Source organism: Zalophus californianus, chromosome 4 (genome assembly GCF_009762305.2).
Source record: "Zalophus californianus isolate mZalCal1 chromosome 4, mZalCal1.pri.v2, whole genome shotgun sequence".
In the NCBI taxonomy this organism is placed as follows: domain Eukaryota; kingdom Metazoa; phylum Chordata; class Mammalia; order Carnivora; family Otariidae; genus Zalophus; species Zalophus californianus.
In genome coordinates this window covers 147182840-147198256 of record NC_045598.1, presented here as the reverse complement: position 1 = coordinate 147198256, position 15417 = coordinate 147182840, and the positions used below count along the sequence as shown (strand labels likewise).

Below are 15417 nucleotides of genomic sequence, written 5' to 3'. Positions count from 1 at the left end.
ATCATTTTGTTCCCTGCTCCCTTGCCCTACCCACATTTTTCTAACAGTCCAAGTTCTGATAAAATTCTTCCAAAGTCTGTGTCTTATACCAGAGATTGCCCAGTTCCACCCTCCTAACGAGCACAGAATAAATCTAATTCCACAATGCCATTTTTACACATGGGTATAAGAAACACAAAAGACAGTCAAGGTCCCTTCCCATTCCTTCCCTACAAATGTGGTCTCTGATCACCACCCCCTCCATTCAATCATTACCTCTGTCACATGGTTTCAGATGTAGGGCCATTGAGGTTACTCTTCTAAGACATTTTAATATACAGCGATTTCATTTAAAGTAAAGTTAAAAAGTAGATAATGAAAAAGTACTACTGTACCATGGGCAGCCAGGAAAGCAAAGGTCCTACTGAATAGATGACTATCAGGATAAGAATGCAAGATATTAAACAAGCCACCTGTAAAATACAAGACAGATGAGAAAGCAAGCCTTGAACATTATTATTCCAAAGTTATAGGGGGAAATAAAATTCTTAGTTCATCTTGATTATAAGAGACCAAATGTTGGTGCATGATTGTTAAATTGCATAGACTACCATTATCTATATTTTGCAGCTGAGGGAACCCAAACATGACAGCTGACAAATTGGCACAATCAAATTAAGTCAGTGATGGGAGAAAAGCAATTCCACACAAAGAAATAGGACACCATCAACTTTTATCACACATCACAGAAATGGCTTTTTTTGTTTAATAGTGAAAGTGACATTTCAATTAAAAGTCTGTTAGCCTGTTGTTGTTCAGCTTGACTCTCCTCATTTCCTAGCGAGTTGTTTGAATAATAACTGAATATGCAGCTTAGGGTTTTTCTCCGGCTGATGAAAAATTTCCACTGAAGCACTTACTCTCTTTGGAGTTCTTTGTTAGGAAGGGTTCTAGTATGAAGCAGTTATATGGGATTATAGGAGCAGTCTCTGCAGTGAAGTAAACTTAACTTTATTAATCCTGAAGAGTCATTAGTATCCTGTCCCAACCAACTCAACCTGCTGACAAAAGGCAGTTCAGAACACCTGACTCCTAGCTATGCTCCACTTGTTGGAGAACCTGATTCCACATAAGCAAATGTGCATGACTTAGTAAAAACATTTAGCTAAACTGTCAGCCTAAGGAGAGAAAAGAGGGCTTCACAGGACCACAGAGATGCTCAGATATCATTATGGAGATAGCAAGTGAATCAGGATCTAGTAGGATGGCTAAAATTAAAAATAAATATGTAAACAATTATCAATATCAAAGGTTGGCATGGACTCAAAGCAAGTGGAGTTGCCAGACATTGCTGGTGGGGATGCAGTAGAGTACAACCACTTTGAAAGGAGTTTGACAGTTTCTTATGAAGTTATGCATACACTTACATTTGTCCCAGAACTACCTAACAGAAATGAAAACATATGCCCATGCAAATACCTATATGTAAATATTTACAGCAGCTTTATTCATAAACACTAAAAACTATAACTGAAATATCCACCCACTTGGTGAATAGATAAGCAAATTGTGGTACATCCATACAACAGAATATTACTCAGCAACAAATAAAAAGAACAGACTATTGATATATGCAACAGCATGGATGAAACTCAAAACCATTAACCTGAGTGAAAGTAGACACAGGTTCCTCTCATATTTAGTGGAACTCATCTCTAGCATTCCCCAGCATATAAAGAGGAAAAAATCCTTTTATGGGAAACAAGTCATTAGGAAACTAAAATCACTTATAAAACAAGTCATAGTATACCAAACTGTTACGGTGATCATTTAGGAATAACTGGCGACTTTACGTAAGAATTTTTAAACAACAAATTATGTCTGACATTCCACTAGGCTGGAGAAAGCCCAGTGTCAAAGAGCAGCAGATCATAGGATTCATTCAGATAGCTCAGTAAGTGAAGTATGTTTATGGAAAGAAAGGAATACCGAATGCAAAGGTTTATTTATTTCATGACAAAGGATAATGAATGGCATGCACCCCTTTTGTGGGACTCTTCACTCAATTCACTTACAAGTGAAATGTCACTTTCACTATTAAATGTACTTAAAAAAAACTTCGCAGATAGGAACTTTGGACAGCTACAGTCTAAACTCCTTTGGAAGGGTTTGAGGCACAAGGAGGCCAAGTGACTTGTCCAAGGTCATAGAGTTTGGGAATTAGAAGGCATATGGATTATGAGCCAAAATGGGACCCATAAAGCCAAACGTATTTTAAGGTTCCTAAATATCTTATAATACACGGAAACTGTTATAGAAATCACAACCTAACTGAATAATTTTATTTTAAAACATTAAACTACAACTACCTTTGGACTTTTCTCTAACATTTAACTGACCTTTTGTTTACATGATGCTTTGTAGGTACATCAACAATTGTGCACTCACTGAACTACAATTTCAGTCCTTGTCAAAATAAGTCAAGAACTAAATGGATGTTACTTCCAAAGGTGACAAACTATGGGTGAAAAAGATTATTAGTGTACCTTCAATGGTAAGTCACATAATGAAATAGACCATATAAGCAAATGGCTTAACTACTTCAAAGCACTTGCCTCATCCCTGTTGATGCTCTAGTTCAAAAGATAATTGTATCTAATTGGACAAGAAGTATCAGTTCTGCCCAGTGTATCTATTCCTCAGGCATAAAAATCAGTAATATAATAGTTTCTGCCCTCGATGCTCTCAAAATACTGACATTCATTGTGTCCTCAATCAAGACCCCCAGATGCTGAAATGCAGATTTGTAAAAAATCTTTGAGATCCAAAGCCATCATTCATAGATGGCCAACTCGGTAACTGTGCAACATGGTTGAACAGCGATCAGATATTTGCAGTGCCATCCCAGACTTCTCTAACTTCAGGTTTCTGGAATAACACAGTTGAGCTATATTTTCAAGTATTACCCAGTTTCTGAATATCTGTTACTCTGCATATGAAATGCTGCTTTTTATATATCTCTGATCTACCAAGAGAAATATTTTAAAGGCAAGTTGCAACCAAAACAAGAGAGAACCTTGTTCTTTTTTTTTTTTTTTTAAGATTTATTTATTCATTTGAGAGAGAGAGAGAAAGAGTACGCTGGGGGAGGGGCACACAGGAAAAGAGAGAAAAAGAGAATCTCAAGCAGACCATCTACACTAAGCGCAGAGCCCGATGCAGGGCGCAATGTCATAACCCCAAGATCTGGACCCAAGCCAAAACCAAGAGTTGGGTGCTCAACCAACTGTGCCCCCAAGGCGCCCCCCCTTGTTACTCTCTTTCAAACTTCAGAAAACAAATGCCACCTAAGTGCCCTCTTCTTAATGAGTTTCAGTTTGGCTTACACTGTTAACCAGTAATGAAAAGCGTTCGCACCCTTAGTTATGCACAGGGCAAACACTGTCTAGGTATTTTACTCTTCGTCACCTCTTTCCATGTCATATGAACTAAATGGCTAGAGTTTTTTTGCTCTAAAATCTAACTACTCATATTGAGTTAATTCTGCATAAAGGATAATGGAATCGGCGGTTTCTTCTTTTACATTACTATATGTCTGGTATATGTTGTACGTTGCTTACAAAGATGATTCCGCATTCATGTTACCCATACCTATATAGAGAGAGACGCCTGGAGGAAGGGTGAGGTGCCAGCCATTTCCCTCCTAAATGGGTGCTAAAGAATGCAAAGTCGGTCAACTTTGTGCACAGCTTTGTGGAAAGTGCTGGAATGGCAAAAGTGGAAAGGGCAGCAGGAGAGAGAGAGGATACTGAGTAACTACGGCTAGAGTTAAGAAGCTTTAAAGAAGTTGGAAGCAATAAGCCAAATTTGAAAGACTCAAAGAATACAACTTGGCAAATCAGAGCCTAGAGGCAGCTCTCAGGGTTGCAGAAAAACTTCCGGCTGTGACCAAGCTTCGCGGGCAGCCGATGCAGCCTCTCATCCTTCATGAGAGGTTATGCCTCCCAAACTGCCTGCACAGCACCAGGATATCTGCTCTGTTGGAAGCAAAGGGAAGCGCGTAGGGGATAGAACCCCCGGGCACACTGCGCTCCCTCCCATATTACCATGCCTCAGAGGGAAGGACGGAAGGAAGACCTGCAACACTTACTTCTTCATGCTCTATGTCTAGGCAGCACCAAGACCTTCTTATTCCTAGATACCCATGCTCAGCATGTCACATCTTAAGGGAATCACTGTAAAAAGGGTTTCTACGTGTGGAGGACAGAAATGTATTGGCCTCGAGGCGCCTGGGTGGCTCAGTTGGTTAAGCAGCTGCCTTCAGCTCAGGTCATGGTTCTGGGGTCCTGGGATCGAGCCCCACATCAGGCTCCCTGCTTGGCGGGAAGCCTGCTTCTCCCTCTCCCACTCCCCCTGCCTGTGTTCCCTTTCTCGCTGTCTCTCTCTCTCTATTAAATAAATGAATAAAATCTTAAAAAAAAAAAAGAAAGACATGTATTGGCCTCTTGGGCACCTGGGTGTCTCAGTCGGTTAAGCTTCTGACTCTTGATTTCCGCTCAGGTCATGGTCTCAGGATCCTGGGATCGAGCCCCATGCGTGGGCTCCATGCTCAATGAGGAGTCTGCTTGAGGTTCTTGCTCCCTCTCCCTCTGCACCTCCCCCACCCCACTCTCTCTTGCTCGTGGGCTCTCTCTCAAATAAATAAATAAAATCTTCAAAAAAAAAAAAGAAGGAAAGAAATATCTTGGTCTCTGACCACGGCACTTGGGATTAAATGATTAGTATCTTTTCTTATTTCAATTCAAACATTTCAATTTAATTTTCAATTTTCACTGAAAGCTTTACCACCAATGCTCTTGTATGTAAAATGTTCCTAAATGGACTAATATAGCCACATGTAGCTCTTGGGCATTGGAGATGTGGATGGTCCATCTTAAGATAGGCTGGAAATGTAAAATACACACCAGATTTTGAAGTCTTAGTACAAAAAGAAAATAAAATATATCATTGACAATTCTTAGATAGATTCTTTGTTGAAATAATATTTTGACTATATTGGGTAAATCAAATGTATTATTAAAATAATTTTGGCAGCTTCTGCTTTTTAAAATATGACAACTAAAACATTTAAATTACCTATGTGGCTCCTACACATTTCTACTGAACAGTACTTTCCTAAGGTCTGTGATCCTAAGCCTGGTTTCAAGTGGGATTTTCCTGACTTCAAACGTACTGTATTAAGTCCCAATAAAAGCTGCATGGCTTCACCTGTCCCTTTTAATGTCAGCAAAACCCACTAGTTTTATCATTATCAGATACTTTCATTTCATTCATTCTTATCACACATAGTTAACTGAACACCTACCATGTGCTGAGTCCTGGGCTAGACACTGAGGATGCCGTGAACCAAAGCAGACTGGGGCCCTGTTTTCTAAGAGCCTCAGTCAAGGGTAGAAGGCAGGCTTCAATCATATAAATCACACTGATGAACGTTAAATGTGCAGCAGAGCTAAGGACCCTGAAGAGAAGAACAGTTGTGCCAGAAGGGGCAGTGGGATCCGAAGGATGGGAGGAGTTATCTTAAAGGGTAAGCGGAGGCAGCCACGACAGAAGCCATGACAATTGCCCACAGGAGGGAAGAAGCATCATGGGCCCGAGGGCTGGGACAGAGGAAGAGGAGAGTCTAAGATTAGGCTGTCGAAGGAAACACTCAGCACCTTGTAGGTAACGTAAAGGCGTGAATTCTAAGACATATGCAAAGCCTTTTAAGGGCTTTAGGAGGAAATAGTAAGTTCATATTTACATTTGAAAATGGTAACTTTCTACAGAAATACCAATAATATTTCCAAATAGGAAAGATTCCGTTGCTGAAATAATTAACAATGGAAGGTGGTTCCCACTGCTCCTTTAATTACTTGTCATTAGCCTGAAAGTTAAGAGCTCTGAGGTCTTCTAGATTAATTTACCGGGGATAACTCGTTCCTAAAAGAGACAGAGCCATTTAAGGGGTTGTTGTGTGAAGTCTTGTCACACAGAAAACGGGTTTCACAAATAGCCTATTTAAAACAAAACTTTTGGGGCGCCTGGGGAGCTCAGTCGTTAGGCGTCTGCCTTCGGCGCAGGTCATGATCCCAGTGTCCTGGGATCGAGCCCCGCATTGGGCTCCCTGCTCGGCGGGAAGCCTGCTTCTCCGTCTCCCACTCCCACTGCTCGTGTTCCTGTTCTCGCTGTGTCTCTCTGTCAAATAAATAAATAAAATCTTAAAAAAAAAAAAAAACTTTTGAGACTTGGCTTCCCCACGTGCCTTCTTCAAGTCATGTCAGTTATCAGTTATACCCACATATCGTAGGTCTAAAACAACTTCCATGGGAAAGCATCCTCAATCTGGGTATACCCATTAAATCAGATTCCTTCTCTGTTCAATATAATGGGAATTGTTGAACTGATTAGTGACCATCCCAACAAGCAATATAATGGGAACTGTTGAACTGATTAGTGACCATCCCAACATCCCAACAGCATGAAAATACTCTCCTGCTGAGCTTTGTTTCTCTGAACTTGTGTTTTGTTAGATTTCTGTCATTTCTTCTGAAGTCTAGGATAAAACACCATGCAGAAGATAACTCTCAAAGGTCATTAGAAGAGTTCTGTTGCTCTTATCATTCAAACATGTGGCCCGCACAACAGAGAAAGCGGCCCCTCCATCCCCACCCTATTAGTCGAACACATGTATGTCCAACTAGAATGGTAAAAAAAAAAATCCAAGATTTAAAAATAATGTTTTCTCAATGTATTTTCCCCTTAGACATTCAATCTTTAAAATTACAAAGATTAATGAGACAGTTTTGTTACTACGAAAATAGTAATTGGAAAAGTAGTAAATGCCTAAGGAAACTCCAGGTCTGATACACACTTAGGTGGAAGACATCTCACATTCCAACCTTCTCTCGTCCATGTGATGGATGAAGATGTTAACCTGTTCATCATCCCCAGCAAGTTGGAGGGGCAACTGGGAATAGAAACTGTCTTACTGCATCACAATCAAACCGGGATGTTTTAATATTAAATGTCAAACAAAAGGTTCTGGAAAGATTTTATCGTAATAAAAATATTTAACAATAATAATAATGCCATCAATGATCATTGTTAACATCGAAGGATTATTTATTTAGTGCTCAGGCTTTGGGCAAACTAAGCCATGTATTAACTCATATAATCCCTATAACAAATACTTTACCAGCCAAGTCCAGTTAGGCTAGAGAGGTCAAGTTACCTGTGTTAAGTCACTCAACTGCTAGTGATGGAGCCAGACTACAAGCCCAGGCTCTGGTATGCCCTTAGCCAATTTCTTTATTTATCTAGGCTGAACACGAAGAGAGGAAATCGAATATACTCCCCCCTTGGGAGAAACCAGGTGGAAACTACTATAGAATCCTAGAATTTTATAGATAGAAGTGTCTTCAGAGTCAGGGATGATACTGAGTACACTACGTGTTAAACATTCAAATTTAGCCCCCAAACACTTGAGAGTCCAGTTTGCGAGTGTTCATGCCGGTTCACATGATAAACCCATGCTTGAAGTCACTAGCTGCATAAAAGCTAATCAAACTGTCATGTAAAACAAGGTTGAATGAGGACGTCACAGCTCAGCTCATGAGTTGTGGCAATTATCTCTGAAATTATTATACATTCAGAATTTGTTGCTGCTTCCTTTCTGCTTCACGGTACATTCATCAGTAATTTTATCAGTTACTTCTATGCTATATTTTAATTTCCATTTACCCATCTTTCTCTTGCCACTTGCCCCCAAGGTCAAGAACCATATCTTTTTCAAATTTATTCTTCTACAACCCCCCCAAATGACTTAATATAAAGTAGACCCCTAATAAATGTTTGAATCATCACATAAAATGTTTTATAAATTCTCATTCAATTCCAATGCTAATAAATGTGAACTGTTTTATTAATGATTAGCTGTTAATATTAATTTCTTATAATAACATCTGCATAAATTTTTGTGTCTGAAACAGTACTTAAAAGTGTTTGAGGTTGAGGTTGATCTATTTGGGTTCAAATCCCAGCTCTGCCGCTCATGAGCTCTGTGACCTGGGTAAGTTATTTTAACCCTCTTTTCCTCAACTCTTTCATGTGGAAGCTGAGGATAATAATTATACCTCCTCCATAGAGTTGCCTACAGGTTAAAAGAGTCCATTTATATAAAAAGTATGACATACTCCATATATGCCTCACCAACGCTCCCACCATCATCATCATCAAAACAACGTCTTCATTATCACCACTGTCTGCCTACCGGTACCCAGCATAATACCCGGTATATACCAGGCTCTCAACAAATGTTGAATTGATTTAAGTTCCTAAAAATATTTAATTGTTTCCTTAACCTAAAATGTGCACAGACGACTTATCACTCCTGTATATACCTGTACATCTCTATAGACAGAAATGTCAGCGTCAAGGACAGATTTTTACATATAATATTTAATTTTATTTAAAGGAAATGAACAAGAATGGAAAATATTCAAATTGTTTAGATTAGCAAAACACAAAATCAGCAGCACCACTAGAGGGAGCTTTACTCAAAGATTGCCAACAATAACCCAGGCACTAGCAGGACTTCTGTCTGCTCGCTGCGTCAACTGGGCTTCTGGAAGGATCATTCGTAAGAAAGAGAGAGAAATAGACTTTCTTGAAACTAGTTAAAAAAAAAATTTAAGGAGTGAAAATATTTTCAGGACTTTAGAGAGGAGCTCAATTTTCCCCCTTCCCAAGAAGGAGAGCAACCAGCAGTTTTTTGGTCCATTCTAACAATGAAGTTACCTGTGTCTTCGCCCCTGTGCTGTACAGACCAGCAGTCCTTCCCATGGCGGCAGCACTTGGTATGCAGAAGAAAAATGAAGGGATCACATTGCTGAGGCCATGGGCCAAAAATTCCTACAAGATTGATAATAAGAGAATATATCACTTAATCACAATCAACTTTTGGAGACCACAGGGACATCCTATCAAAGGATGAGGCTTTTTTGCGTTCAAGTTCTGTTCTCCCCATTTGTTGTGACTTAACCATTATTTAAAAAAAAAAAAAAAATAGCTAACGTTTATTGAGTGCTTACAACAAGCCAGAAACTGTTCTAAGCATTTAATGCTCATAATCACCTTCCTTGGAAGTACTCCCACCACTCCTCCAGTGACCTCCACAATGCTAAATCCAGTGGTTACTTCTTACCTACCTGGCCTAAAAGTCGCCTCTGAGATAGTTGCTCACTTCCTCCTCCTTAAAGGTTCCTTCTAGGTCCTTCTAGGACCTCACACCCTCCTGTCTTCCTCCTACCTCCCTGGCTGCCATTTCTCCATTTTCTTTATGGTTCCTTCTCATCTAACCAATCACAAATATTGGACCACTTCTCTCTCTGATCTTAGCTACCCAAATGCACGTTGACAACTCTCAAATTTACATCTCTAGCCTGGGCCATTCTTCTGTACTTCAGACTCATATGGCCAACCTGCTACTTAGCATCTCCATGTGGATGGCTGACAGGTAACCCAAACTTAACCAAACTGGGTTATTGCTCTCTAACATCCCTAACCAGGTCCTCCCACATTCTTCCCCACCTCAAGTTCCAGTTGCTTAGACCAAAAGCGTTAGAGATATTTTTTACTCCTTCCCCTTTTCCCAGATGGTATCCACATCCAATCCAGAATCCGTATACTTCTCATCTCCTGCAGTGTTATATCCCGGTCCAAGTCATCAAATGTCACCTGGATTATTGCAAAAGGCTCCTGATGTTTTCCTGCATCTACTGTTGCCAATAAACAAAACAGGCAAAAATTCCTACCCTCAGAGAGCTAGCACTCTAGTGAGCAAATGCTGACAGTAAACAAGAATAATACAAAAAGCAAAGCAGAGAAGGGAGTGGAAAAATCTGGGTTTAGGATTTTAGTTTACCAAGGAAGGCCTTCCTGAGAAGGGAACATTTGAATAAAAGAGGCATGAAGATATCTGAGAAAACAGAGTTCTTGGCAAAGGGAGCATCAAGTACAAATGTCCTGAGCCAGAAACATGATTAGTGAGGCCAGGGTAAAGCAAGGCAGTAAGTGTGGCAAAGACAGAGTGTAAAGGGATATGAGATCACAGAGGACAGGGATGGTGGCAGGTCGTGTAGGGCCCTGTAAGCTTTGGAAAAGAGGCATTTTATCTGCACATGATGGGAAGCCACCGGAAGGGTTTGAGATGAGGAACGACATGGTCTGTGTCATATACCACTGCATCCCTTATTCCTAGACCAGTGTCTGGTACATGGTAGAGCTCAATACACATCTGTTAAATGAATAAATCTGGTTTTTTTTCACAGATGACAAAACAGGGCACAGAACCAATTAAGGGCACATAGTGTCCGAGTGAGATTTAGACACAGGTAATGGGCCATTCATAACCACTATTCCACATCTACCTCTGCAGACCTGTGCAGGCATGTAGGGCCACAAAGATTGAAATAAGAAACTAGCAGAAGTCAGTTCAGAAATATAATCAGTAAAATTTTCATTCTTCGGTAGTCTTAGAATAAACTCTTGCACCTTTAGCTTTTTACTAACACCAATAAGTAATATTCGTGTTATTTTTACTTTGAAATCCATGATTTTTAAAAGTCGGCATGCTATGATAAATATATGTAGATTCTATCCTAAAATCAGAAAGGACATCAAGATGTCCCTCTCCCTGTGGAAAAAAAAAAAAAAAAGTATATTATAAACCAACCCATGAAGGCCAGATTTTCAGCTTTCTATGAATGATTTAGAGATTTTTGTTTTGGTCTACCCATTCTTGCTATACACTTAGAAAAGTCATATTTCTCATAAGTTCAACATTCTCAGGGTCTGGTAATATGGAGTACCATGACACAAAAACCGTGGAGGGGGGCTGGGGTGTACTCCACCTGGTTGTCATCAACTGAATATTTGTATTTTTTGGCAGATCCTTGAGCCAGAGCCAGGGAGGCCACATAGCCGACGAGTGCCACTCCAAAAGCTTCAGTGATTATTGCAGAGAGGACATTCATCGGGGGAGCTCTAGGTGGAGGGATTCTGTGGAAAGAAAGACCATACTGAAGTCATCAATTTTCATGTAATTTCTGTAACAACTTGCACTGAGTTCAACTGTGCTAATGACTATGAAGTTTACACAGAAAAAGTGAAACACTCATGTGAAAACCAGGCAGCCTTGCAGTTAGAAGTGCTTTGTTTTCAATATTACTTAGCAGAAAAGCAAAATCACAAGGATCACCACGGAGACGGGCTCCATGCGTCCATCGGCATTTACGCCCAGGTTACGCTACAGAACTCTGACTCGACAAAAATTTCCTGTATCAGAACAAAAGCAAATCTCGAGTGTTCTTTCATTCAAACCTTTCCAAATATGTAATTGGCAGGCGTTAAAAACTGTACTTCCTGAGCTGAGTACTACAGTGTTGTATGCAAACAATGGTTTACTGTGAGCTACAGTTCTTGAGCTAATCCCTAAATGTGCCATTGAGTTCATAATCTTAATTATGTTTTTAACTCAATCCTTTCACAGTACACTTAACTATGCATCACATATGTTAAGAAAAATGTGTGTAAAGCCTCCATCTACCCTCTGTTGCAAAATACAGTTCCCCAGTTTTAAAGAAGTGTTTAAAATATTTCTTTCAACTAATACCCAGCCATTGTCTCCTTGTCTTTTGAAAACCACTTGAGCCAAGGGACCTTGTTTATTTATCCCTGATGATGCTTTGGAGGACTTCTCCTCCAAAAACAAACAAACGAAAAATCCCTCTGGGGAAAAAGTAGAAGAAAAAGGGAAGATAAATCATGTTGACTCAATATCAACAAGCAAGTGGAATGTTCAGCCCTCTCAAGTTAGCTGTTTCATTTAATCGTCCACACAACCCCACACTGAGTACCACTCGTGCACTCTACGGTGGAGAAAACATTTTAAGAAAGTTTAGGTAAGGCATCTAAATCACAAAGTGAATGGTAGAGCTGGGGTTCACTGTCTCTTTTCAATGCCACTCTTTCTATAATTCCTTCAGAGAATGGGTCTGGAAAGCTCACTCAAAATAAAGGAGAATTAAGGCAGGTAGGGGAGAGGCATGATTTATTTTATCCACTTACTAAAGTTTACACCCAAGAGAAGTTGATTCATAACATTAGAGGCCCTAAGATATCTTAATATGATATACAAGAATGCTGCCATTTCAAAGTTTAAGAACTTTTGTTTCATAAAAATTGAGCTTGCCTAATTATTAATAACAATAAGCTGACCTAGTCAATAAATTGACTTCTGAAGGTGGAAAAGTAGAGAACCCTGAAGAAAACCCAAGTTGATTTAAATATAACCATTAGCCTGCATCTACATAAAGGTTAAAGGTTAAAGACAGATTTTGTTTAATTATCTAATTTATTTAATTATCTTTTTAACCTCTACTGTTACTCCATTTTAATGTAATTAGAAACCAAAATTTGGGACTGGAAGATAAAAATATAGAGGAAACAACTGTAACTTTGCCCCACATTTATAAATACCCGTATATATATATATATATATATATATGTATACAGCCCATCAGGAGGGAATAACCCTATGGACACCCCTCTCTTCCCTAAGATGTCTTTGTGTTCCTTCAGGCTATATTTGCCTCAATGTTTTGCCCTTTTAGGGTGAACATTTCTTGTTAACCTTCCTCTTAGGGTCCAGAGGAAGGCTTTGAGAAAATCATACCCTCTGCTCTACTTCTACACTCTCTCACCATTATACACCACCCAGGCCTATGGAGTTGCTATTTCAGATGATGCTTGTGTGCTTTTAGTACGTTTTAAGTGAAATAAAAATAGTCATAAGAATACATGAATGGAATAGGGAACAATAAATCCCAGAGCATGACTATAATTTGGAAATTCAATGCCGTCCTTTTTTTTCCTAAATAGTGTCTTTGTAAATAATTTCCAAATCTTTTACCTGAAGCAATGCTGTATAAAATAGTTGTCAGCTTCCCTAGTAATAGGTAAACATTTTAGAAGTTACTCTTTCTCCATATGTGTATTGTTTGTTTCTATCATTTTCAAATAGAAATTAATTAGAATTTGTCCTATAGAGGGCCTTTGAAAGAAATGAAATCCATAGCCACTTACTCCAAGACCTTTCCTCCATCAAAAACAAACAAACAAACAAACAAAAAAGAAAGAAAGAAAAAGACTACATTACCCTTCTGGAATATGACCAACTACTTCTAATCCATATGTGATTTCCATATTGGTACAATAACAAGCAAATGATGCAGCAATAATCTGTGTGGTTCCATTTGAAAAAAGAAAAAGAAAATTATTACTGGCCTCTCAAACACCGTGAAACTATTTCTAAAAGTAAACATTGTTTATGTGTCCCATGATTGTCAAGAGTAATGTAGCAGTTGCACAGACTTTTAAAAATTAAGAAAATTTTGAGAATCAAAAAAATGCCTCTGAAATTTGAGCACACTTGCTTTGTCGTCTCAAAAATCAAATGGCCTCCCAATAATATGGTTTTTCTAATATCCTTCCCAACCTGTCAATCCAATTGTGACTGATTTTGAAGGGGCGCAGAATAGAATATGGGAGTGTATGTGTGTACAGACACTAGAACCAACCTAAATCCCAGTCTCCTGGAACAGGAAGGAATGCTTTATAACACAGCACGGTTTCCCTCTATGACGCCAACTTTTCAAGAGTTTGAGATATTGCATTAATATACCTATATAGGTTAGTAACCAATGATGATTTACAGTCTCCTTGTAATTTTGAATTTTGAGCTTTTACTATTTCTTGAAGTAAAATACACTAGTTAATAATATGCTGGACTCACCGTTTTTAAAATTACCTCCATGGAGTCTCAGGTTCCCTACGCTCTGTATGACCTATGATAGGCAAGTTCAGGTGTTCTCTGCTGTATACATCATCACCTTTAAAATGTATGTTCAGAACCTGGTTCAGTCTCTGTTATTCTAGTCATGCCACCCCCATGTTTTCCATCCATTTTCACATTCTCTTTTCATTCTTCTGATAATTTTAGTAGGTACTGGAAATTTCACATGGTTATGGTATCAGTTTGGTATTAGCTTGTAACTACTTATATACTATACTTTTTTTGTTAAAAAGAGACATACCAATTATCTATTTAAAGTACAAATTTACCATACACATGTCAGAAAAAAAAGGTATAACAAAATCACACTAGCAAATTAAGACATATTTAGCAATTAATGCCCAATAATATTATTTTGTAGGGATTTTTCCTATCTGTGTATTTCCGTTCTCTGTAATGATATTTAACTGAATTTACAGAGGGCTTTAAAACATCAAATAGACTTAAAAAGCAAAACAGCCTTGAGGATTTTTTAAAAAGGCAACAAAACTGTAGAGGTTATATTGTTAAACTTAATAAATATTGTGATATAGTAGTGTTTTCTGATGAAGAATAAGTGGTTAAAAATTCAGGTTATTAGAATTAAAAGCATTAACATATTCAAAAATTCCTAAGATGATTAATAAATTTTAATTGTTAATAATTTCCATTAAATATTTATATCAGGTCAGAAAATACTGTGAGCTGTAAAAGAAAATGTGCCATAGCCACAAAATGTTGCTTCCTTATTGAAAATGGAAGAATACGCAATGTTCAATACCTATAGTCAATATTAAAATTAATTTAAGCCACTGAATTGGCTTTCAGACAGTATCTTATTTCCTCACTATATCTCTTTGCCAAAAGTAAACTTCCTTTATCAGCTGAATCATTGGTCCCTCTTCAATATTATTTTAATATTACGTATGTGTATAAGGCCAGCACTGACCTTAGACTTGGGCAACAGGGGATCCCAGTCCAGGAGGGCCCAGTGCTTTAGGCAGTTCTAATCTGGCCCTCCTCTAACTGTAGCCCTCCCCATAAAATGAGAGCTTTGTATGTGCACGACTCACCGGTACTCATCTTTCTGGACCACACTTTGGATACTCAGGAATCTACAGTTTCCTGCTCCAATGGCCCCAAGCCTGTTCACCCAGGTTCATCTTCCCAGTGTGGCCCATGAAGAGGCCAGGGGACAGCTCTGGTGATGAAAGAGTGGGGATGTGTTTGGAGCTTGGATACTGGGGCAGGAATAGCCACACATATACATATGAATCCCCTTGTAGGTGAGAAAGAGCTGGAGCTCTTTCTCAGGAAGAGAAGGGTCAGGCCAAGGAGCGGGCTCTCCCCATGCTGCCTCATTCTGGCAGAACTCAAACGATGGAGAATTCTCTATTCTGACCTTTCAAGGTAATCACTAAGGTGTTTTAGTCAAAATAGGAAAACAGAACCTGTTTTTTGTTTGTTTGTTTTTTGGGTTTCTTTGGAGAGAGACCTCACGCAAG

The 15417-nt window shown here is 38.9% G+C and overlaps 1 protein-coding gene across 1 annotated transcript in view; it reads right to left on the bottom strand.

Moving 5' to 3' along the window:
- SLC26A7 (solute carrier family 26 member 7) overlaps window positions 1-15417 on the bottom strand; it is a 106880-nt gene that overhangs the window by 27458 nt on the left and 64005 nt on the right. Inside the window, exons 7-10 of the mRNA XM_027625318.2 lie at window positions 13238-13320; window positions 10932-11079; window positions 8818-8931; window positions 375-452 (exon numbers count right to left, since the gene is read on the bottom strand). Coding sequence (XP_027481119.2) covers window positions 375-452; window positions 8818-8931; window positions 10932-11079; window positions 13238-13320 — 423 coding nt within the window. The remainder of the gene's footprint in view (window positions 1-374; window positions 453-8817; window positions 8932-10931; window positions 11080-13237; window positions 13321-15417) is intronic.